Source organism: Phodopus roborovskii, unplaced genomic scaffold, assembly GCF_943737965.1.
Source record: "Phodopus roborovskii unplaced genomic scaffold, PHOROB, whole genome shotgun sequence".
NCBI classification, from domain to species: domain Eukaryota; kingdom Metazoa; phylum Chordata; class Mammalia; order Rodentia; family Cricetidae; genus Phodopus; species Phodopus roborovskii.
The window spans coordinates 59591-84513 of NW_026126234.1; the positions used below are offsets into that span (position 1 = coordinate 59591).

The following is a 24923-nucleotide window of genomic DNA, read 5'->3' on the forward strand; positions in this document are numbered from 1 at the left end:
TAAAGGCACGTGCTCAGTTTCATGTGCTGCTAAGGATTGGACTCAGGACTTTGTACATGCTCAACAAATCCTCTATTAACTGAACTACATCTCCAGCTCTTGTCCCCTTTTTGAGACAGGGTTTCATATAGCCCAGGTTGGCCTTGAACTCACCATGTAGTCAAATTTGACTATGAATTCCTAATCTTCCTGCCTCTACCTCCCAACTTCTGGGATTACAGACATGAGCCACCCCAGCTCAATAAATGGCTACTGAAAAATAGTTTTTTCTAATGTTTCTGAAAATTTCTGAAAAGGAACCGAATTTCTAATAATTTGGTGGATGAGGTAAGAATAACTGTCAAGGCTCCACAGTTAGCATTCTTTCTCTTATTTCTCATTCCTCCAAAGTCAGCTCTCCTTCCCCCAGAGAAAGCAAGGGACAATTTTAACTCTTTATTTGAAACAAACAATTCCAGAGACAGAAGATTAGTTGTGACAACAGTTTTTCACTACAACACAGGGGTGGGCATGGCTCACTGAAGGAAGAGGCCAGGCACATCAGTACAATATATACAATTTAAACAGTGGCTAAACTGGTGACAGTTATAAAAACACAAGAAGAAGGCTGGGGAACAGCAAAGCCAACAGGGAAAGAACTCGGCACTCCCTCTACCAGACACGAAATTTTCTGGGCCCACAAAGGTAAGATGGGGAAAAAGAAGATGTAGGCATTAGGAGCAGGGCTCTTACCCATAGCCCCTCACCTATCTTTTGACCACAAACCCCATCCTGTAGCCAAGGCCCCCATAGGGTGGGCCAGGCTCTGATGATAGGGGAGAACAACATTGGGGAACCCAGCCCCAATCCAAGTCAGACATTCACCTTTGCCTTGAGAGCTCTGTTCACGAAACTAAAGGGAGGCAGTTACAGAGGGACTAAGCATGTTGACACCATGGCTCATGCCATCCTAAGATAGCAGAGAGATAGAGAGAGATAGAGAGAGAGAGAGAGAGAGAAAGAGAGACAAACACATAAACCAAGGGTACAGGAATATGCACAATAGGAGTCCGCTCCCCATACTGAGTCATTCTCTGCCTTTGAGGAAAAGAAAGCATTTGGAACCTTTGAGAAACTGGAGCACCAAGGAGTGGTGCTCAAAGGGTAGGTAATGGACATGGTGGTGAAGGGTGCCAACAATCAATCACTTATTTCAGGAGGGATAAACATGTCTGAGCTCTGTGCTTTAGGGAAATTTATTTACTTATTTCACATCTCTCAGACAAGACCCTTTCACATAGTATTGGGGAAGAGGAGAGAGAGAGAGAGAGAGAGAGAGAGAGAGAGAGAGAGAGAGAGAGAGAGAGAGGACATAGGGCAGAGAAGGCAGCTGGGTTCTTCCCTAGATCAAACCTAGGAACACAGGGCTTCGCCTATATAGGTATAGGTCAAAAAACCCAAAGCCAACAGGATCACCAGAGCTATTATCACTCCATCAGAGTCAGGCCCCAGCAGAAAGGGTTTACTGTGACATACAGAGAAAATGGGCTACCTGGTTCATGCCCATGACTGGGGACTAGCCCATGAGTACAGAAGATTGGGGCCCCATAGTTACAAGTGGTATGGAAGGTTAAAGCCAGGGGTTCCTGGGAAAAGGCAGGGAATGAGAGAATAGAAAAAGGCAGTCAGGGCCCTTCAGAATGGATAGCATTGGTTCCTGGGCCAGTTACCTCACAGGACAGACAGCAATGTGAAAGATGGGTACAAGGTACCAACCACATGGGATCAGTCTAGGTCTTCTTCCCCAGGACGACCAAGTTCCTCATAAATCTCACGCACAGCCAGAATGCGATTAAGCATGCTCTCCAACATGCTTCTGTCCATGGGAATCACAGAATACCAGAGAGGTGACTCCGCAATGCAGGAGCGCTCAGGTTGCAGGTAGAACACATCATTTCGAGTCCTGAGGCTTTCAGGACTACAATAGTGGGATTGAGGGTAGAAGACAGGCATTAGTAGTACCATCACAAAGCAGGCCTCTTAGGTCCACATGGTAAGTCATCCCTATAAGCTCACCAACTCACCATTTTGAGAGATAGAACTCATAGAACTTGACGGGGCAGCGGAGGGGATTCATGCGATTCTCACGCTGCTCTAAGATAGTTTCATCTTCCCTCTTCCGTTTCCCAGGACCTGTGTCTACAGTAGAGGGAAATGACCCAGACTCGTTAGAACACAGGCTCAATGAGTCACCTTGCAGAGCACAATCAAGGTCACAGAGATAAGGCCACAGGATAGAAAAAAAAATAGCTTCATAAAGAAATAAAGGGAGAATAAAGGAAGGCTAGGAGTGTAGTTAGGTGGAAGAGTACTTGCCTAGCATACACAAAGTGCTGGGTTCTACTTCCATTACCCCCCAAAAAAATAAGCAGGAAAGAAGGGAGGGAGGGAAAGCAGAAGAGTTCGTTAGTCTTTTCATACTAATCAGACATCCTATAGGTATACTACTCTGCAGGCCTCTCCAGTTCTTCCTGCCAAAGTGTACATAATCATTCCCAAGTTGATTTGTTAAAGAGGTGAACTCACAAGTCATACAAAATAATTGGTAAGATAGTGTGTTAGAAGGTTGGGCTTGCCTTCTAGGTCAGATTAAAAATGATGGGCATAACCTTTGCCTATCAATTTAGGTAGAAGTACACAGAAGGGACTTGAAGAACCACACACACACACAGGACAGAATTCCAGAGCCAAAGAAAGAGAATGGAAACCAGTAGGAGCTTTCTTTTCCCCCCTCTGTACATCCTTGATTTTGCTGTTATCTCTGTGTGTATGTGTGAGTGCATGTTTTTGTTGTGCACATGAGCATGCAGGTGCATCTATGCACATGTGGAAGCCAGAGGTTGACATTGGGTAGCTTCCTCCGTCCTCTCTATATTGTGTTGAAACAGAGTCTGTCGCTGAGCCTGGAGCTCACCAACTAGCTGGACTAGCTGAACAATGAACTCTGGGGAATCTACCTGTCTCTACCCCTGCTTGCTCCAGCTCAACTCTCCCTGGTAGTCAGATACACCTAAGAACTAACTACCTGTTCACCCTCATTCTTTCAAAATAAGACAGGCAAATAAAATACCTAGAAATGATGAAGATGAGAAATAGGCAGTTAACTGCCCTCCTATTACGAAACAGCCAGCCACTATCTATCAGGACTGTTTTCATCTTTTTTTTTTTTTTGCAAACATAGAGGGAAGCTAGTGGCAAAGCAGAGGATCAACCTGGCAGGTAGGTATGGTGGGAATGCCAGGAGAAAGAACATAAAGGGCAAAAGCAAAGGAGGGGAGAGCCTCATACCTCGCCCTTTCCTCTGTCGGACTGGGGCATAGTAGCGGATGCTCACCACCTTTGTGGTGCCCCGAGGAGTGGTACACTTGCGAGACTGCCGTACCACATTAGTGAAAGAGAGCTGCATGTGCTCCTCAGCTGTCTGCAGTCCAAAAAACTTAGTGTTGAAGAACATGAGGGTGTTGAGAAGGACAAAGGGAGAATAGACCCCCAGCTGCTTGCACTCCCAGAGGTGTTCTTCCTCCACACGGGAGAATACAGTATCTGTGATGGACAAAGAGAAAAACAAAGGGGATCGGCTTCCCAAACCCACCTGCATTCCTACACAAACATACACTTAACTGTAGACTTCTTATTATATAAAAACCCTGACACTTGACTTATACAGTAGGGCTGGGCAATTTGGGGGTTTGTGAGGGTGTTGAAACAGGGCTTCTCTGTGTAGCCTTGCCTATCCTGGAATTGGGAGTCTTTTTTAATATACTTTTCACCTGCATGTAACATTTCTCTGACCATCTCCGAGTTATATACAGGTAGACATAAAGCTCAGGATTCCCACATCTTGTTTTCTTAACTTACCACCCAAATCTTTGTCTTCTTTCTGGTCTCACAGATAAGTCTACAGACCTGAGTCTTTTTTTTTTCCTTCTTAAGAAAAAGATTCCCCTATATAGCTCAAGGCAGCCTTGAACTTGACATCTTTTCTCATGTTTCAGTCTCCCAAGTAGCCTGAACTATAGGTAAATATCATTGCTCCTGGATCAGAATAAAAATCTTGACCTTCTCCTCATGTTCCTCTTTTAGTGTTTTCATAAAAAAAAGAAAACAACAATAACCCCCCCAAAAAAACAGGGTTTCACTATGTAGGGCTGGCTGGCCTAGAAGTCATTATGTGGACTAGGCTAGCCCTGACCTCAGAGATCCATCTGCCTATGCCCCCAAATGCTGGGTTAAATGCATATACCACCATGCTTAACTTATGCTCTTTTTTTAAATGACAGTGTCTCACTCTATAGTCCAGGCTGGCTCAGGACTCACAATTCTGCCTCAGCCTCCCTGATGCTGGAATTATAGGCATGCATCACCATATGTGGCTCTCCTCCTCATGTTCAAGGGCAGGGATTCTGGCTCTAGCTTGAAACCCTGAGGCATCCAGGCATACACCCCTACCCTTGAGCCCTTAGTGAAGAGTAACAGGCCAGACAGTACAGGACTCTTGCAGTGGTGTGTTGGAAGAAGGGAAGAGAGGGATAAGGGGCTGCTGCTAAGTTTCTGTCCCTTACTGTTGGGGAGGAGTGTGGGCTGCCAGGTACTCAGAGACTTGTTGAGTTCTTGAACGAAAGTCAAGTAGTAAAGGTCCGTGAAAATGTTCACCATTCGGTTATTTTCCAGCAAATACTAGAGAAAGAAAAACAGAAATACATAAAGCCAGACTAAGACCTATAAGAAAGAGAACCAGCATACTTTTCCTCAGGTGTGATTGCTGATATATCGAGCTTTGCTGAAAGAGGCAGAGCCTGGAGATGCTCCTCACAAGCTCAGATACCCTTTTTGTTTTGTTTTCTGAGACAGGGATTCTCTGTGTAGTCCCGACTGTCCTGGAAGTAGCTCTGTAGACCAGGCTGGCCTCAAACTCAGAGATCTGCCTGCCTCTGCCTCCCCAGTACTGGATTTAAAGGTGTGCACCACCATTGCCTGGAGCTCAGATACCCTCATCAGGTCATAGTTGCTAGCCTCATCTAGAGAGAAGTAAACATTACCCAACTACTCAAGAAACTCAGCCCTCATATTCTTCCTTAAGATCTGATGACTCAAGGGTGACCTAGAGGGGCCAGGTAGCAATGAAGACTGGTGCTTGCACCATAGTCCTGGAATGAAGCACTGATTTTAGGAGATCATCTATTTGTCACAGGAAATTTAGGCAAGCTGCCTATTCAGGGTAAGAGACAATTGACAAGGAGTGGGCTAGAAACAGTTCTAGTAGAAATGTGTACACTGTGTTGAAAGTGATAGAAAACAAGGCTATGTACAAGAGGTACCTGCTGGATGCCAAGACACAGATAGTAGATACTGTCAGGTTCATATCGTTCGCCATTGGGTCGAGTAATTTCTCTCACAAACTGGGCCAGACCATAGTTGAGCTCAGCAGCTGAACAGGCGAGAATATCCTCTTTGATACGCATGGGTTTGGCTGTAGTGATATGTAGTAGAGGTAGATAGGATTAAGAAAACTCCATGTGGAGAATTACACATAGATCTACCATTAACCCTTTAGTCACAACTAGCTCCTAGGGGGGGAAAAAAAAAACCTCATCAATTACAAAAGGGGGCCCCAGCCTTGAACCTAGACAGGATCTCCCTTTACTCTGCAACATTCACTGTCTTTACTGGATAGGGAACCCATACACCACAATCACACCATTACCACTCCTAGATTTCTTCAGCTGTTCCTAGGTAACAGCCCCTTTCTCTTTCCCTCAGTGGCTTCTTCCTCCCAAGTACTTACGGCCAAAGCGTAGCTCATCACCCTTGCTGGTTTCTCCATTGGCATATTTTGACTGTACCCAGCACTTCCAAGCATTAACACCATATGAATAGTTGAGACCAGTACAACTAGGCTGGCTGCTTAAAGAGTCCCGGGAACAGCTTTCAGAAAGTACCAGCCTCTTTTGACCCTGGAAAGGAAAACAGTAGGAGGGATGGTGACAAAGGCAATGTCAGGGCACCTGAAAGCTAGTCAGGACAGTGCTGACCACTGGGGATGGAAGCACTGATATAAGAACACAGAAAGCTACCATGGCAGAAAACCCCAGAATAGTGTTGATAATCTTGTGAATTAGGAGAAAAGCAAATTTGGCTAGATCTCAGTACTTCTAGTATTGGAGAAAGGAGGCCAAGGAAGGTCAAATTAAGCTTTCTTGTGTGGCTATGAGAGCAGCTCTGCCCCGTCAGATGTCCATTTTCTTTTTGTGGATACAGTAACCCCAGTCCTCACCTTCCTCATGGCTCGAGGAAGGTCCTGTTCAGTAGATACATCCTCAGGCCCTACAAGGCCACAATCAAAGAGGAAGTCTACACTTGGGTTAATGTCCAAAGGATCTAATAGAAGGGAAAGAAAGAAGAAATCAATTACTTTAGGCCCCAACTCTGAAGCCCTCTCATCCCATCTTTGCTACTTGCTACTTGGTCAGCTTCACTGAACACAACAGGAGCCAGTAAAACTTTATGAAAGGTAGTCAGGGGCACACAAACACCAGAAACAAGCTATGCATGGTAGCACAGGACCTTCTAGGTTACAGAATGAGTTCAAAGCCACCTGGGCAACTCAAAATGGGGTTGGGATGTAGCTCGGTAATAGGACTTGCCTACATACACAGGGCCTTGGATTTAATTCCCACAACCAATCACATTGAACACAAATATTCACAAATTCAAAGCAACACGAATATACTTAATATGACTGAATTGTACACATAAAAATGATGACAATGAGGACAGAGGAGATGGCTCAGTTGATAAAGTACTTGCCATGCCAACATGGACATGAGGACCTGAGTTTGGTTCCCCAGCACACAAAAGAGAAGCCAAGCATGGTAGCATGCACTTGTAATCCCAGTACTGGAGAGGCAAGGATAGGTGGATTCTTAGCCTACTTAGCAAGTTCCATGGCAGTGAAAGAGATCCCATCTCAAAAATGAGGTGGGCAGTGCTTGAAGAATGGCATACAAGGTTTTCCTCTGGCCTGAACATGAATTTGTACATACATGAACATTCACACATACCCATATACATACACACTTACACACAAATAAAAATGAAAGACAAAGTGTAGGGGATGTAGCTTGGTAGACATATGCCCAGTATCCATGAAGCTCTGAGTTCAATCCTCAGTACCATATAAACTAGGAGTGGTGGATCAGAAATTCAAGGCCATCCTCAGCTATAAAGCAAGTTCAGGGGAAGTCTGGGCTACACGATACTCTGTCTAAAAAGGTTTTTCAAAACAGGGTTTCTCTGTGTAGCCTAGGCTATCCTGGAACTCACTGTAGACCAGGCTGGCCTTGAACTCGGAGATCTCCCTGCCTCTGCTTCCTGCGTGCTGGGATTACCACTGCCCAGCCCCTGTCCTGTCTAAATAGACATGGCTTAGAGCTACGTTCAGGGTCACAAGAAACACTCCTTTCCTAATAGCTCAAATGCTACCGTATTTTGTGGGCATGCTTTAAATCATACTTACTCTTGGGGAAATCTGCCTCCAAGTCTTGCCCAGGCTCATCTAAGACATTAGCCATCTTAACAGCCATGGCCAGGACATCATCGCGAGCTGTCCCAAACAGGTCACAGTCTTCCAGAAGTCCCTCTGCACTCTGGTTGCTCACAAGATCTGAGAGGCAGAGAAGTTAGATCGTCACTGCAGCTCTTGTCCAATACCCACACAGGCTTCAGGGGCTGGTCCCAGCTACCCCCTCCCATCCCACTTAGCACCAAGACCACACCTCCCACTCTTATAGGCAGACAGACTGGTAGCACTGTTTCCACTATGACCGCTACCCACTGCGTACCACAAAGATCAGAAGAGGCCTTGTCTAACTCTTCAGCCTCTGCAATCATTTCCGCCATGGCTAGGATGTCAGCCTCCAAGGGGTTGGAAGGGATCTTCACCTTCAGCTCCTCAATGGTCTCCACAATCTTGTCGGTGCTTTCCAAGGTCGTGGGCAAGAACATGGGCACAGGCACCTGGAGGCACAAATCCCAATTAAATGTCAAGAATCACAGCAGTGGATAAGGGTATACCAACTTATGAGACAACCAGAGAGGGTGGGCCTCAATCCTAGAAGGATGAAGGAGGACTGGTCAGGAAGGGCAAGGACACTTACCGGGATAGGCATTGAGAAAGGCACGGGGACTTTCTGGCAGTATAGATGCATAGGCACTGGCACAAATATGGGCACTGGGATAGGCAGCACAATCACCTGTGGCTTCCACTCTTCTGCAGACAAGAAAACTCTTTTTAGCACCCCCTTCTAGATTAGTGACATCTGATATAGGACCCGATGCTCACCTGTCATCCCCCAAAACTCTAAACCTGTGTTCAATGTCACAGAACTACCTTGAACAGACTTAGAGAGAGCTACCTAAGTTCCCGGACATTGAGCTGGAGGCTTAGAACTTAGGGGCACACTCCATGGAATGGAGGTATCATGACACTCACCTGTTTGACTTCCTTTGGACTTCATTTCCACCTTGCAGGAGACTCCCCGGTTCTGCATCAGTGGCTTACACATGGCAGCTTTGTTTTTTCGGGGTGTTGCTGGGGGTGGTGGGGGTGGAGGAGTGCACACACTTGGAGCTGATGGAATTTTCACAGGGATCTGTAGCATCAAAGGAATGTAAGTTGTGCCAATGACAGTACCCTCCTCTGAAAAGATCCTCCCTCTTGGCTTTTGTCCTGACCTTGCCCAAATTCCCATTTTCCTCTGGGGTCCTCACTGTGCCGCTGTTTTCCACTTTGGTTTGAGAAGGTGTCTGGGGCTTTGACTCAGAAGACTGACCTGTAGAATCAAACAAATAAACGCTCTTGTTGGAGGAACTAACCGTTTTCCTCACCCTTTTTCTGGGAGAGAAATAGGAATCTAGGATCTCTCTTCCTTTCTACCCCAGGTCTAGTCTCTGGACCCCAGAAACAGTAGCCAAGAAGACTCTTTGCTTCTGGCAACCAAGAAGAAGGAAATACTGCATTTAGAAAGCAACAACAACACCTCCTGCCCCTTACTTTATACCTTCCATTTAGACAGCCTTCAGGAGTTAAGTAGCCCTAGAGTGACTGAGACGCCAGGCTGACAGTTTTCAGTGTCACTAAAGGTAAAGCTTATGCTGATACTTCCCTTTCTCTGAAAGCTGACCATAACCACCACAGCCCTGTCCCACCTGAGTATACCTTAAACTACATATCCTTGCAGAAAACCAGTAGACTCTCACTCCAAGAGTTAAAGAATACCAGAAGAGTCCTGAAGGTAAAAGAGCGTGGTAGCAGGTACTCTGGCCAGGGAACAGATAATTGCAACTGAGGAAGAAGGGGCTTGACCCAACATGGAAAGAGCCCAGGCCAGTTCTAATAATGTCACACTATCTCAGACTCACTGTTCAGGAGGCTTTCTGGCCCACTCTGGGTATCCAAGTTGGGTTGGTTCTGCTGGCTGTAGAAGCGCAGCAGACACTGTTGGTTGCAGAAATGACGGATCTGCCCACGCCAGTGGATGGTTTCCAGCAGCTTCCCCTGGCGCTTACAGGCATGGCACCGGGCAGCCTGAGGGCATTGACAGAATGGTCAGACCTGCCTCTTGAAAATATGCTGGGCCCTCTTCTCTATGATAAACCATGTTACTCTCTTTAGAAACTGGACCAGTTTAGAGATTGGAGAGCTTAGCTCCCCTCCCTGGAGAGCTGATGCTGATGGCAGAACAATAGTTCATACCCCTGCTGCCTTCTTTCATTCTGACATGTTGACTCTCCTTACCTTGCAGTACCATAACAGGTACTTGGTCTTACAGTCCTCACTGCAAAAGTCCCAGGTGCTGCCATCCAGTTGCTCAGTGACTCCACGCTGGCAGGTTTGGGAGCAGTAAGTACAAGTGATACAGCATAAGCCCAGCTTCTTAGTAAAATCTTGTTTGTACAGCAGCACACAGCCTAGAAAAAGGAGAAGAAGAAAGAGAGCCTGGAGAGCGAGGTACTCACAGGCATAAGACCCAGTCTTTTCAAAGCACCGCATCTAAAACCTCATCTAAATAGTCCTTCACCTAAAGTTTTAGCATAAATGGGGTAGAACATTCTGACAAGGCCCTACCTTGTACACTGCCTTCTAAGCCTTGTTCCTTTCTCTGCCATCCTCCGTGGTCATCAGAAATAGGGCCTCAGTCCCTAACTCACTTCCTTACCTTCGCTGCAGAAGCTTTTCTCCACCCCACTGAAACGAAGTTTCTCATGCAGGAGTTTCTCCTGCCGGCAGTGCTCACACTGGGATACCACACCCCGAAGCCTCTTGAAGTCCTCACAGCAATCACGGCAGCAGAACTGGAAGACCTGGTCCTGAGGCAGAAACACAGGACATGGAGGGCACAACTAGGACATCTGTACCTCACAGGCACAGCTTGAGAAGACTTCTTCAAACATGTGGCAAGATGTGTGTGTGGGGGGGGTCTTACCTGCCACTCCAAGACCTCAGGCTTGCCACTGAAGAGGCTATGGCAGTAGTGACAGCTCAGGTGAATGCCCCCCTCAGGGCTAGTACGCTGGAGGGAAGGAAGAGAAATAAGGGGGCAAGATGTGTGCATTGTTGGAGGGGAGGGGAGGGGAGATCAGGCTTGCTCTTTGCCCTACCCAGGCCTACCTACCCCATTTCTCCTACCCTTTCCCTGTTGCCACACCCTTTATCCCTGGTCCAGGGTCTGGAGTACCTGGAACTTGGTCCAGCAGCTGGGGCTGCAGAACTGGTAGACTGTGCGATCAACTTTGTTGTAGTAACAAGGGTCAGAGAGGCTGCGGCGGCAGAAGCTGCAGGGCCGGGGAGGGCCTGGGGCATAGAAAGAAAGAGAAAGAAAGAGAAAGAGGAAGAGAGAGCACATAGAAGGTGTAAGGCAGGGCAGAGATGGAATAGAAAATCCACGGGAAGATGTGGTTGGGGCTGAGGTTGGGCAGCAGAAATTACTCTAGAAAAGGGGAATGTGGGAAGTAGAAGGAAGGCCAGCAGGGATCTCAAAGAAGAGGGCTTTGCACCTACCAGTGAGCCCTGCCTGCTTCACTTTGTAAGAAGTGGTACAGCACAGGGAACAGAACAAGCTGGTCTTGCCATTACGATCCACATGTGATAGCATCTCAAAGTTCTTACACAGGGTCTTGCACCAGACACATGGGTACACACGTGTGTTTTTCTGTGAGGATGGGGAAGGAGAGGCTGAGGCTGGATTTGTCCCTTCACTTTTATTTTTAAAATTTTTTTAAACATGAAATTTTTCAGGCATACAAAAAAGTATAGATGATGATATAACAAAGACCTGTGTGTCCACCAGCCAGCTTCAAAAATAAAACATAACAGATACAATTGAAACCCCCTTTATTTGTTTTATTTTTCCCAGCCCTCGACCCTTCAGGCACCTTTATTTATCACCCAAGAACCACACCCCCTTCCATAGCCCTCTAATGCACTACTCCCTCGGCCCCACCTTCTTGTATGCCCCCAAGCACGTAGTGTTGCAAAACCGCTTTTGTTGACCATCATGGAAGAGGAGCTCTGGGCCAAGGCTCCCAGGCCTGGCATAGATGTAAGCCCCACACTGGTCACAACAGTTGGTTTTCAGTCCCTTGTTGGCTCGGAATTTGGAGAAGCAAGAATCGCTGCAGAGTCGGTGTACCACGCTGCCGTTGCTGACCTCATGTAGAACCTGCCACACATACATATGCACACCCTGAGCTGAGGCCAGACCACCACCACCCACCCCAATCAATGCAAGGACAGGCAGGACTCCCACCTCACTCTAGACCTTCATAGCAAAGAGTGGGTCTAGGAAACCCCAACCTGTGTGTCAGGCTGTACACTTGATGGCCAGATTCTGGGAGGTAAGGAGGGTCAGCTCCATACATCCTGGAGAAGCTCTATCCTAAATTTGTTCCCTCATAATGGTTACCTTTTCCACCCATAATCCCTTCCACTAGGGCCTGGCCCCTGCAGCTCCAGAACCAGCGGGGCAGGTCAGAGCCAGCAGGCTCTGTAAATTGGCCTGTGGTGAGTAGCCTCACCTCTCCAGTCTTCTGGCATATGCTGCAGCGAGTGGCATCTGCAGGATCCCCAGACTGGGGGATTGGACGCTGCTGCTGGGCCTCATACAGAGACAGACAGACAGATGTGCAGAACTCTTGGAAGGAGCCTCCTGAACCAGTCTGTACCACAACTGAGTCCTTGGTGTTCCAGATCTCCCTGGAGGTGGGAACAGGTTTGAGTATTCCCAGGACCACCCTCTTATTCCAGCAGTAACCCCCTGCACACCCTAGGATTCAAAACGATGACCATTGAGTCAAATACTCTAGCCACTTCCCTAAATGAACCCTATCATCTCCATCTTTCTTGGTTTTGCCAATACAATCTCTCATACCCATAACTCCCTCCCCTGGTCCCTGGTCCCTGCCCCCGCCCACCCTAGGATCTCCACGCACTTCTTGCAGAAGGTACAGGTCTTTCTGCCCAAGGGCTTCTTGGAGAAAGTAGTGAGACAAGATGAAGAACAGAAGAGCTGAGGCAGCCCCTTGCGCTGATAGGCCGTCTGCCCCTTCTGCAGTGGTGTCCGGCAATGTGCACAAGACATCTTGGTGCCCATTGAAGAGCGCCCAGCCCTTTGTGCCATACTTGAGCGCAGGGACATGCGAGGAGAGCGCCGGGGCCGGAATGGCACAAAGTCCTCATCATTGGGGTCATCTACCATGGCATCAGAATCCTCATCTGACACTGGAACTGTGGGAGTAGGCGGGGCAGTGAGAAAAGACCACCAGAACAGATCTCCAGTCATTTGATGACCAGGCCAATAGTAAATTCAATACTGATCCTGGGATCTCTGGGATTCCTCTCATTCTGGCTATTATACTTCCTCTCCCATTACATTGGTGTCTTAAGGTACCCACGGTTATTTTACAATATTCAGGAGGGGGTTTCTAAGAGAGAAGCCTGGGGACAGGGACAGTATAGCTGAAACATGAAACTCTATTCTTACTGTTCTTGTTTTCAATTTCCCCCCTACTACCTCTTGGTTCCCATGTCAACCCATAGCAGAGACAGGCACTTCTCTTTCTGCAGAGAGGAACTACAGGAGCCAGAAGATCCCGTGCCCTGTCATAATCCCACCTTCAGCTCTTCTCTACACCCGGAATTCCCAGGTCACACTTCCTCAAATCCTACTTACTGCTCTCAGTGGAATCCACAACCTCAGGCTTTGGAGGTTCTGCTCTTCTAACGCGCTCGCTTCTCTTCTGTACCTTGGAAAGAGGGGCAGGGAGGAAAGCTGACACTAGTGGCCGGCTAACTGGAGTACAGGTTTGGGAAAGAATAGGAGATGGAAGGTGGGGTGAGAGACTGGGGACCCTCGGCCCATCCCTGAAAAGAAGGGGGAAATGGGAGCTGGACTTCATTCTTAAGAATCAGTAGACACAAAAGCCCCTCCCTTCTCTGGATCACCTGACAGCACCCCCCCCAACATCTAGGAAGGAAAATGGAGGGTCTGTCCTTCTCAGAGCTATAGGGGGAAGCAGACTCTTTCCAATCCCCTCCCCCTCACCCTCTCAGGCGGCTTCTCACTCTCCTTCCCCGGCAGGCCATCTCCTGCAAAGGAAGCAAGAAGGTAGCCTAAATCTTCAGCCTGCCCAGGACCAACTCCCACCTCTATTCCTGGGGAAGAATGTATTCAAAAACTGAAAGGGAAAACAGTGTCTGTGGCTTCTAAACCCTTTCAGGGTTACTTCAGACTTGGTACTAAGGTGGAAGTAGGGAGGGTATGTGTACAGCTATTCTCCACTGAATAAATGCATTATCCTACCCTTCCAATCATTTCTGTGCCACTGAAGAATTTATATTTTACCAACAAAAAACATATGCAGCCACTGAAAGGGAGCAAGAAGAAAAAAATAATCCCACCAATGTATGGGTAGGTTTCTCTGGACTTTGGTGATAAATAAGGTATATTATATAAGATTATATATTTGAAGACCCTTATCGCAGCCTAGAGGAAGGATAACACTAGGTAGATTAGGGGAGAAACTAGAGCCTCAGGTCTAGATTGTCCCTCCCCTATCAGAGACACATCCTAGATTCTGCCTCTCTACCATTCCCCTGAAATCAGTATGCTGTTAGGGACTTTGGAGAGGAGTTACCATTCATCAATCCCAGAAACTCCACTCCCGTTTAGAACCAAACAGCTAGAAAAAATTTTAGAGACTAGAAGCCTGCTATCTTCCTTCAAATCCTGAAGGAAGGACCCTGGTACTAAAAGCCCACTGGGATATGAAAAAAGGGAACCTTTGCCATCAAATTCATTCCCCCACACTACCCCATTCATCCTGCACAGCCAACCACTCCTCCCACCCCTATTTTCCATAATCTCCACCACACCCCACTCTTCCTCCCCAAACCCCAATTCCTTCCTCACACATATTCCTACTCTAATCTTCCCACCCTCCTGCCCCTCCTCCTCCACTTCTCAAGGCACATAGCCAACCCTCCGTACCACCACCCTTTCCCCAGCCCTCTCCAAATGATTAGGCAACCTACCTGGCAAAGAAGGATGTGCAGCAGGGATAGAGACCCCAGATTTGGTCTGAGAATTGTTGATGCCATCCCCCAGAGTCTCTCCCACTGAAGGGCTAGGGGGTGCATTTGGGCTCTGTGGCTGCCTTTGGGTATGCTCCTCCTCCTGCCCAGGGGAGCCCCTTCTCCTTGTAGCTATGGGGGGTATCTCCTCCTCTTCAATATGAGGAGACTCCAGGATTATTGGAGAATCCGGAGCCAAAGGTTCTAGTAGCCCCTCAGGTGAAGGGGGACTGGCCCCAGCCCCTGGATCAGGTGGCATCACCTCAGGGGTCTGGCAACCTGGTCCAGGCTCTAGGGTCTGATCCCCCGAATCCCATGCAAGGGTCCCCTCAGGACCATGGTCCACCTCTGGGGGGGAGGGGGCTTTATAAAGTAGCCCCCCCAACCCCAGTAGCTCAGTGGCTCCATCCAGAACTACTCCAGGGTCTTTTTCCAGGCCAGAAGGGGTATCAAGCAGGTCCAGGGCTCCAGAGGATGGAGACGGACCTGGGGGGGCCCATCCTCGAGTTGGGGCAGTCTGAGATTCCAGCAGATCCTCTCCAAATTCCATGTCTACTGGAAGGTCTCCAGCCAGGGGCTTCTCTGGCAGGGTCAATGGGTCAAATGGACTGGGGAAATCACTGGGGTCCATGGCTGGGTATGGGCTGCAGATCGGAAGAGGGGGCAGTAGAGGTGGTCTTAGCCTGAATTTCTTATGTAGGCTATGGGACACACCCCGTCAACCACTTGGATTTCTCATTAGCAGCCGCCCCCCACAACCGATAGGCATTTTCACAGGCTTCAGTCCCAATGTCCACTCCCCCCCCAATACAGCGCCCTCTGTGGGGAGTGGCGTTCCCCGCCCTGGCCCGGTGCCCACACTCGCCAGGCAGTAGGTCTCTAACCCGCCCGACACCCCCCACCGAGACTCGTAGCTCCTTCCTCCTTACCTCTCACACACACCCCCACCTCAAGCTAAACGCCCCCCTCTGAGTCTCTTCTGGCCGCCGCAGCCAGAAGCCTTTCCCGCTCCAGCGATCTCAGCCCCTGGTCCCTTCTTACACTCCGAGAGCCCCCCAGGTTTCCAATCTCTACCCATCCTGTTCAGCCCCGCCGCCCCTCCCCGCAAAGCCCCGTCCACCCTCAGCCCTTCCCCGCCCCCACAAACTGCCCTTCCTAACCATTCCCCCCGCTCGGTTACCTTTCAGGGTGGACCACTTTCTCAGCCCTGTCCCCCTTCCCTACTGCCCCCCTAGTCTTTCCCTTCTCCTGTTGCCCACCCCCAACCTCAGGCATTTACAGGAAGACATTTTGGAGCTACGATTTCTCCTTAGACCCCCCTCCCGGTTACTGCAAGATCCCGCCTGCAGGTTCGGTTCGGCTTGATCAGACCCGACCCCTACCTGCGGCAGGGTTAGAGTACCGGCTACAAGCCTAGAACTGCAGACAGCGACGGCCCCGCGCTCCTTCTCCACCTCCCTCCCTAGCAGCCGGGACAGGGGTCGCGGCCCCTTTAAATGGCAGCGCCGCTTGCAGCGCTGAGCGCTCTGCACCAGGCAGGCGGGCGGTGCCAGCAACCAATCCCATTGGCTGGCTGGAGGAGGGGGCTCGCGAGACAGCGCCGGCCCCCGGCGCGAGACTCCCAGCCCAGTGGCCGCCTGGAAATTGCGGAGTGGAGTACAGTCACTGGGGATGGAGCTTGAGCCCCCGCCCGGGGCCCCGTTAGTTGAGAAAAAGATAGCCTCTGGAGCTTTGAAGCCCGCCCCCGGGGAAGGCGGCGCCCCCTTTCTACCGAAGGGCCTAGTACACTAAAGACACAAAAAAATGAAGAAAATCCCAGATCTACGCACCTGCTTTCCTTACCTGGCTCGAGTCTGGCCCCGTCACACCCGTGCCCGCCCTACCTCCAGAACCCACTGTACCCGTGATCCCCTCCTCTCATTCAAATGGTTCCCGGTCCCCTCCCCCTCTCCGTGTCTCTCTTCGCTTCCCACTCGTGTTCGGCGTCCCTCCCCCCGCATCCCCCCTCAGCAGTCCCTACCTACGCTGCCACGCAGCAGACGCCTGCCAAGATTACCCTCCCCCATCCCCACCTCTCCGGGGCCCGTCCCCCCCCCCCCCGGCCACTGTTGGGGTAGTGAGTGACAGCAGAGAATGGGGGAGGCAAAGACCCAACCCTCATGTGCCCCTCCTCCCCTTGTCTGCAGCCTCGGCCCCCCCTCCAACCTGTCTAAGAATCGTAGTTATGGGGTGTCTCAAGCTTGCTCTCCAACCACCCGTGCCAGTTAAATGGTTCTGGCTTAGTGACAACGCCTATGCAGTAACGGTTACTGCCTGATGACACCCCCCCCAAAGCAGGTTCTACAAGGCTACACCCCCCCTCTCCCTCTATGGCCTTTGGGTAAGTTCTGGAATCATTTCACTGCATCTTCCTGTAGGAGCTTGAATTATCACCAGAAGCACACACACACCCCAAGCCCACACACTCACTGTCCTCCCCTCTACCCTCTTTTTCGGTTCTTGACAGTCTCCCTCCCTGTCTCTACGACTCTGCCTCTCTGGAGCACTCACTCTGGCAAACACAGGCTCCAGAGATCCTACTGGATGGTGGGCGTGGCTATGGCTTGAGAAGTAGGGTAGGGGGTCACTAACATTAGGTCTACTGAGTTAAAAGGAGTAAATGCCGGCGTCCATTCTCGGGTCTCATGACAGAACCCTTGACAACCCCACTCCTCCCATTCCCACTGTAGCTCCTAAGGGCTGCACAACATTTACTACCTTAAATACTAGAAACTCAGGCAAGGAGAGAGTCCAGTGTCGTCCATTGCCCCTCTAGCCTGCCTCTAACCTTTCCTCCTTTCCAGGTAAAGCCTTCCCAAGCCTTGTCCTTGGGAGTTTTACCCACATTTTCACAGAAACCTTGTCTTTCCTAGCTCCCCCCATTAGCCTTGAGTTTGTCTTTGCTCTCTCCTTCATCAGAGATAAATGTAATATTTTTTCAGGGTAGGTTGCCTAAACCCAGCTTTCTTTATCTTAATCAGTATGCTGTGTACCCATCTCCCACTTTGTGCTTCTTTCTGTTTGTACTGCCTCTTTGTATTTTGTTTGTTCTTTCTCAGTTGGGCCACCTAGTTCCTTTATTTGTCTCCCCCCCCCCCATCACATGCCTGGCTCCTTGGCTGCTGTGGTGGGTGGAATGTTTGATCACTAATTTTCAAATGATGTGAAGACCATCTAAGAGGGAAGAGTGAATTCTGATATGGCATAGTGGTCTGTGATTCCAGGACTTGGGGGGGGGTGGCTATCAGAAGGACAATGACCCTGAGAATACCTTGGGCTGCATAGTGAGACCCTGTCTCAAAACAAAAATAAAAAACTGGGTGGGGTGGCACACAGGGAACCTGAGACAGGGGGATTCCATGCAGTTTGAAGCCAGATTAGACTACATAGCAAGACCCTGTTTCAAAAGGACGAAAGCAAAATAAAACAAAACTTCAGTCATAATAAACAACAATGGAGGGCGATGAGATGGCTCAGCAGTAAAGGCACTTGCTGCCAAGTCTAAGACCCAGATAATAAGAGAGAACCTAGGCCTCCAAGTTGTTCTTTGTCCTTCACACCTGTGATGTATCATATATGTATACATGGGCACACAAAATAAATAGATTTTTAAAAATAATGACAAGGAACACAAGATTTTATAACAGTAATATCACTCTGCATGATGTTCTAATGGTAGGTACAGGTCAACTTACATTATTCAAACATAATGTAAAATACTAAAAGTGCTAAGGTAAACCAAGGCTTTGGTTAGTAATGATACATTGGTGCCTATTCATGGATTACAACAAATGTACCTGTCTTTCTCTGAATGTTAATAGTTGGAAAGGCTGTGAATGTGCAGAGATACCAGCTATACAAGAAAGCTGTGTTCTGCAAATTTTACTATTAAACTAAAACTCTAGTCCCCTCAAAAAGAAATCTTTGGTTTTGGGTGATTTTGTTTTGTTTTGTTTTGTTTTGTCTTGTGTTTTGGGTAAGGGTCTTATGTGCCCCAATCTGGTAGTTTTGAACTTGCTATGTACTCAGGCTGGCCTAGAACTCTGTTTGTATCCAAGGATGACTTTTAACTTTTGATCCTCTTGCCTCTGCCTAGAATTACAGATATGTCACAATGCCTGTTTTATGCTATGCTGGAAGTCAATCCCAGAGCTTGTGAATGCTAGGCAAGCATCTGACCAACTGAATTACACCACTAGCCCAGAATACTTTTATTTATTTAATTTTTGCAGTGCTGGGGCTTAAGCCTGAGCCTTACATATACTATGTACTATATAACTGAGCCACACCTTCTTCATTTTATACTTTTTTCTGATTGCAAAGGTATAAATAAATAGGTCAGTTGTGGAAACACAGGTCTGTAACCTCAGTACTCAGGAGGCTGACAGGAGACTATTGTATTCAAGGCCAAACTGGGCTACATATTAAGAACATTTCTTAGCCAGGCCTCTTAGTGCAGATGATAAACTAGGCTACTCGGGAGTTTGAGGCAGGCATGTTTGGGTTACAAAGTTAAATTCAATTTTGGTGGTACATGCGTTTAATCCCAGCACCTCAGTTGGGGGTAGAGGTAGATCTCTGGGAGTTCAAAGCCTATCTAGTCTACATATGGAGTTCCAGGTCAGCCTGGGCTACATAGTGGGATCCTATTTCAAAGACAGGGGACACTGTTTCAAAATAAATGATAAAAAGGGGACTGGGGGGGAATAGAATTCAATTGTAGAGCACTTGGCATGCTGCTAGGAGTGGTAGCCCATGGCACTCATAGCACTTGGAGGAAGAGGCAGGCAAATCCCTGAGTTCCAGGCCAGCTTAGTCTAAAATGAGTTCCATGACACCCAGAAAGACACAGAGAGATACTGTCTAAAAAGCCACAAAAGCATGCACACACATACACACACACACACACACACACACACATTTCCCAAGTGCTACAAATAAATAAATAAATAAATAAATAAATAAATAAATAAATAAATGCCATGTCTCATCTATCTATCTATATATCTATTTATGTTCACTCCTTCACAGTAAAGATTTTGGAAAGCACAGAAAGCCTTAAGAGAGACCGGTGGTGGTGGTGCTTGCCTTTGAATCCAGCACGAGGGAGGCAGAGGCAGGTAAATCTCTGAGAGTTTGAGGCCAGCCTGGTCTACAGAGTGAGTTCCAGGAGAGTCAGGGATACTGAGAGAAAACATGTCTGAGAAAACCAAACCACAACAAACCAAACCACAAACAAACAAACAAGCAAAAATCAGAGCGAGCAACAAGGCTCAGCAGGTAAAGGTACTTGCTGCCAAGTCGATGACCTAAATTTGATCCCTGGAACTCACATTAGGTATAGGGAGAGGACTAACTTCTGCATGTTTTCCTTTGATCTGCACACCCATACCATGCTTGCACCCCCACCCCCACACAAAAGTAAAAAACTAAAAAGAATATGATAATGACCTACCACTTAGAGATAAACATATTTTATTCACATTTTTGGAGCTTACACCTGGGAAACACATGCTCTGCAATGAGCCAACCTTGATCATTTTTGCTTTGAGATATGTCTCAATATGTAGTTCTAGTTGGCTTGGAACTTACTATGTAGACCACATTGGCCTCAAACACACAGAGATCCTCCTGCCTCTGCTTTTCAAGTGCTGGGATTAAAGGCTTGTACCACCATGCCTGGTTTACTTTTAGTTACATTTATTGGTGTGTGTGTGTGTGTGTGTGTGTGTGTGTGTGTGTGTGTGTGTGTTGAGCTAGGGTCTTGCTATGTAGCTCAGGATGAATTCATAACTCTTTTTCTTAAACATTTACTTATTTATTGTATTTGTTTTGTTTGTTTTTTGAGACAGGGTTTCTCTGTGTAGCTCTAGCTGTCCTAGAATTCTCTCTGTAGAAAAGAGTTTATGCTGGCCTAAAATTCACAGAGATCCATCTGCCTCTGCCTCCTGAGTTCTGGGATTAAAGGCATGTACCACCACACCTGTCTACATTTATTTATTTTTAGAAAGATTTCTTTATTTTATACTATGTCACTTATAGTATAAATATGTATATGTGTGTGCTACCTTCATGCAGTGCCTGCAGAGACCAGAAGGAGGCATCAGATATCCTTGGAACTGGAGTTACAGATGGTTGTGAACTGTAACTGGGTGGTTCTGGGACTTAAATTCAGGTCCTCTTTAACAGCAACCAGTGCTCTCAACCAGTCAACTATGTCTCCAGTTCCAATAGTAATGTGTGTATGGGGGGCATTCATGTGCCACTGTGTATTAAGGACAACCCGTGGGACTCTGTTCTCATTTCATGTTAGTTCTAGGGATCAAACTTAGAGTAAAAAGCTTGACAGCAGACACTTTTATTCACTGAACCACCTTGACAGCCACAGTCTCAAAATCTTGATCCTGCTGCCTTAACCTCTCTAGTGCTTGGATTATAAATCTATGGAATGATATACCTAGCAATATGTGGCTGAAATTAACTCATTAAAATGAACTAGAAACTGGATGTGGTGGTACAGGCCAAGCCAGGAGGATGGAGAGTATGAAGCCAGACTGGGCTACATAGTAAGCTGTATGTCACCCCTAATCTCCAAAACGAAAAGTTTGAATAGATCAGGGTCTGTATGGCAGGATAGATAAATAACCCAGATAACACAGGCCTATAGTGTCAGTTACTCAGGAAGCTGAGGCAAGAAGGACTAGAGTTTAGCATGTGCAACACAGACTATCTTTTTTGTTGTTATTGTTGGGGATTTTGTTTGTTTGTTTTTTTGTTTTGTTTTGTTTTGAAGACAAACCTTCTCTGTCTAGCTTTGGATGCTGTCCTGGTGCTTGCTATGTAGACCAGGCTGGTTTTGAACTCACAGAGATCTGCCTGCCTCTGCCTCCCCAGTGCTGGGATTAAAGGCATTTGCCACCACTGGCCAGCAACTACTTTTTCTAAAAGTATTTTTCTGTGGCTGAAGGATGGCTCAGTAGTGAAGAGAACTGCCTGTTCTCCTGGAGGACCCAAGTTTGGTTCCTGACATCCAAACTGGGCAGCTTACAACTACCTTATAACTCCATGTGGCTCATACCATACATAAAAATATTTTTTTCTAATACATTTATATATTTATACGTATACATGTATTTATAGAAGTGTGTGTGCACATGCCACAGCACATATGTGGAGGTCAGAGAATAACTTTAAGGAGTTGGTTCTCCCATTGTACCATGTGGGTCTTGGGGATTGAAGTCAAGTTGTCAGGATACTGGAGTGCCTTTACCTGCTAAGTTATCTTACTGACTCTGACTTTTTGTTTTGCTTTGTTTTGTTGTTGTTTTGAGACAGCCTCAGTATTTAGCCCTAGCTGGCTTAGAATTCACTATGTAGACCAGATTGGCCTTAAACTCATAGAGATACTCCTGCCTCTGTTTCCTGAGTGAACACTTAGACTAAAGACATAAGCCACAAAACCAGCTTTAAAAAAAAAATCAAGCCAGGAAGCAGCAGCTTCCTGTCTCAAAAAACAAAACAAAACAAAACATAGCAACAAAAAATTAAGACAACAAAAATGAACAAACAAAAAAAAAAACACGCAGTTTTATTATGAAGGCTGATGTAGTCTCAAACTGAAGGGTCTCCTTCCTTGGTTTCAAGTGCTGAGATTATAGGTGAGCACTACTGGCATGCCCAACTTTGCTAAAGTTGTTTTTGATTTGAGACAGAGTTTCTCTGTGAAACAGTCATGGCTGTCCTAGAACTTACTCTGTAGACCAGGCTGGCCTCAAACTCAGAGATCCACCTGCCTCTGCCTCCCCCTCCAGAGTGCTGGGGCTAAAGGTGTGCAACATTGCTAAAGATTTTTAAAACATGTATTTTATTGAAATGTATGTGTGTGTGTGTGTGTGTGGTGTTCACCTGAGTTTTTTGTTTGTTTTCTGAGATACGGTTTCTCTGTGTAGCCCTACCTGTCCTGGAACTTGCTCTGTAGACTAAGCTGGACTAGAATTCACAGAGAATGTGATCCCAGCTTTGATCTCAGCACTGCCTTGCAAGTGCTGGGGAAAAAGTTATGGGCCACCTCCGATGGTATGGGCTGTGCCTGAGTGTATGTATGCTGTTCATCACAAGCATGCAGGAGCCTGAGGAGGTCAGGAGAGGGGATAGATCTTTTGAACTGGAGTTACAAGTAGTTGTGAGCTGCCATGTACATGCTGGGTGAGAATGGGACAGGCCATCTGCAAGAGCAGTCAGTGCTTCTAAGCAATCTTTCCAGCGCCTGTGTTATTTTTTTTTCCAAAAAAAAAAAAATCATGGCTTAGAAAAAGTCACAGCTGCACTTCAGGGATGGCTCAGAGGTTAAGAACACTGACTGCTCTTGCCGAGGACCTGGGTTGTGTTGCCAGACCTACATGGTGGCTCACAACTATCTGTAACTCCAGTTCTAGGTGATCCAGCACTGTCTTCTGTCCTCCTTGAGCACTGCTCACCGGTGGTGAACTTACATACATGCCAGAAAAGCACACACATACACACACAAATAAAAATAAATCTTTTGTTTATTTTTTCATTTTATGTATATGGCTGCTTTTTATTTTATGTTTATGTCTGTGCACCACATGAATGCAGTGCCTGCAGAAGCCAGAAGAGAGCGTCAGACACACCGGAAACTGGAGTTACAGACAGGTGTTAGCCACCAATGCCAGCTGGGATAGTTATTCTAGTGCTCTGGAAGAGCAGCCAGTATTCTTAACTGCTAAGCCATTTCTCCAGCCCCCAATAAATCTTTTTTTTTTTAAACAGAAAAAGTCAGGGCTTAGAAAAGTACATCCATATTTTAAATCATTCATACGTGTGTGTGTGTGTGTGTGTGTGTGTGTGTGTGTGTGTGTGTGTGTGTTGGGACAGAGTCTTGTTTTATGCACTGCCTGGCCTGGTTGTCCAGGATGGCCTCCTGGGCGATCCTCCTTTCTTAGCCTCCTGAGTGCAGGTAATAAAGGCTTAATAATTTCCCTTTGATTTAGACAGTCATACATAGAAAGCAGCTGTCATAATTGGGTAGTGGATATAGGAGATGAGCAGAAGGGGTGAGACTTTTCTCTTCATATTGTTGAACACTGTTTGGTTCATTTCCCTCCATGAATAAGGATTTATTTGCTTTTTTCATAATACAGATTTTTTTCTCTCTCAGAGTTTGGGAACCACTGGGTTAAATATACCCAATATAGTAGCTAGTAGCCTTAAGCGCGGGCGCGCGCACACACACATACACACACACACACACACACACACACACTTGCGCAAGCATGAGGTGGGTGGGGTAGAATATGGCTAATCTCTATTGAATGTGCCACAGAACCTTCCCAACATGTAAGAAGTCTTATTAGACAACACAGGTCTAGATCATTGTGTCCCCATGTAAGGTAGGCAGTGCCTGTTGGGATAATCTGCCATCCAGAGTATGAATTAATTACTAGGAATTAACTACTGGCGCCTATCAATTGAACCTTGTAATCCTTGGTTAACTGCCTGGGTGAGTTAAGCATTATGGAATAATGAAAGTTATTATTACCTGATAGGCCTCCTATGGGGATACAGTGTAGGTCTGATGCGAAGACCTCCAACATAATGGCTCCAGCACCGCCGACCAACCTGTTGAATCTCTCCGGGGGGATGGGGGGTGGGTGGGAACCTTAGTGATGTTTGGCCTATCTGTTCCTCTGGTTACCATGGAAATAGTGCTGGTACAGTTCTGGGTAATCACACAGGGATTAATGTGTCAAAATCGCTTACCCTCCTGTCCCTTTTTATAATCATGACCATTTCAGTTGCACTTCCCGAATACACTCAGCACTGGGAAAATAAACTAAAATGGTACAGAGTGTCAGGGTGCAAGCTTTGAGGAAGTGTGTAAAAAGAAACATGGCGGGGCATTTTTCAGTAGCAATCGGCTAGCTCTGCCTCATAGAATACAATGACATTGTTACTCGATTTTTGCACAGGCGCAGTGTATAAACTCTCAGCGCACGCCTACGCACGCATTTTCTCCCCTTTTCTCTCCCCTTTTCCTCTCTCACTAGTACTCTTCTTTCCTCCTCCCACCACTAGGTCTTTCAGTCCTTTCGTAGTCATTTAGTCTTTCCTTCCAACCTCCTACCTTCCACGGCTAGCTCCCCTCCCCCTTCCTTTTCCGTCTTTCGAGCAGCGCCTGTAGTGCATGCGCATAGGG

General features: G+C 47.3%; 1 protein-coding gene across 11 annotated transcripts; it reads right to left on the reverse strand.

Annotated features, from left to right (window-relative positions):
• Nucleotides 1-422: 422 nt before the first annotated feature.
• Zmym3 (zinc finger MYM-type containing 3) lies at nucleotides 423-24358 on the reverse strand. Of its 11 annotated transcripts, none has more exons than XM_051179635.1 (25): nucleotides 16874-16897; nucleotides 14630-15312; nucleotides 13641-13684; nucleotides 13269-13341; nucleotides 12529-12823; nucleotides 12115-12292; nucleotides 11541-11759; nucleotides 11099-11249; nucleotides 10776-10891; nucleotides 10524-10610; nucleotides 10257-10407; nucleotides 9836-10008; nucleotides 9460-9625; nucleotides 8773-8870; nucleotides 8531-8690; nucleotides 8196-8308; nucleotides 7881-8055; nucleotides 7556-7702; nucleotides 6314-6417; nucleotides 5825-5993; nucleotides 5358-5509; nucleotides 4602-4716; nucleotides 3328-3582; nucleotides 2064-2178; nucleotides 423-1957 (listed from the first exon to the last, which is right to left on the reverse strand). In XM_051179635.1, exons 2-25 carry the CDS (start codon nucleotides 15297-15299, stop codon nucleotides 1765-1767), a joined length of 4119 nt encoding a protein of 1372 aa, XP_051035592.1. In that variant the 5' UTR covers nucleotides 15300-15312; nucleotides 16874-16897; the 3' UTR covers nucleotides 423-1764. The 11 variants fall into 11 exon arrangements, with proteins under 11 accessions (XP_051035592.1, XP_051035589.1, XP_051035590.1 ...); XM_051179632.1 differs by lacking the exon at nucleotides 16874-16897 and adding an exon at nucleotides 16498-16651; XM_051179633.1 differs by lacking the exon at nucleotides 16874-16897 and adding an exon at nucleotides 16511-16534.
• Between the last annotated feature and the right edge of the window lie 565 nt (nucleotides 24359-24923).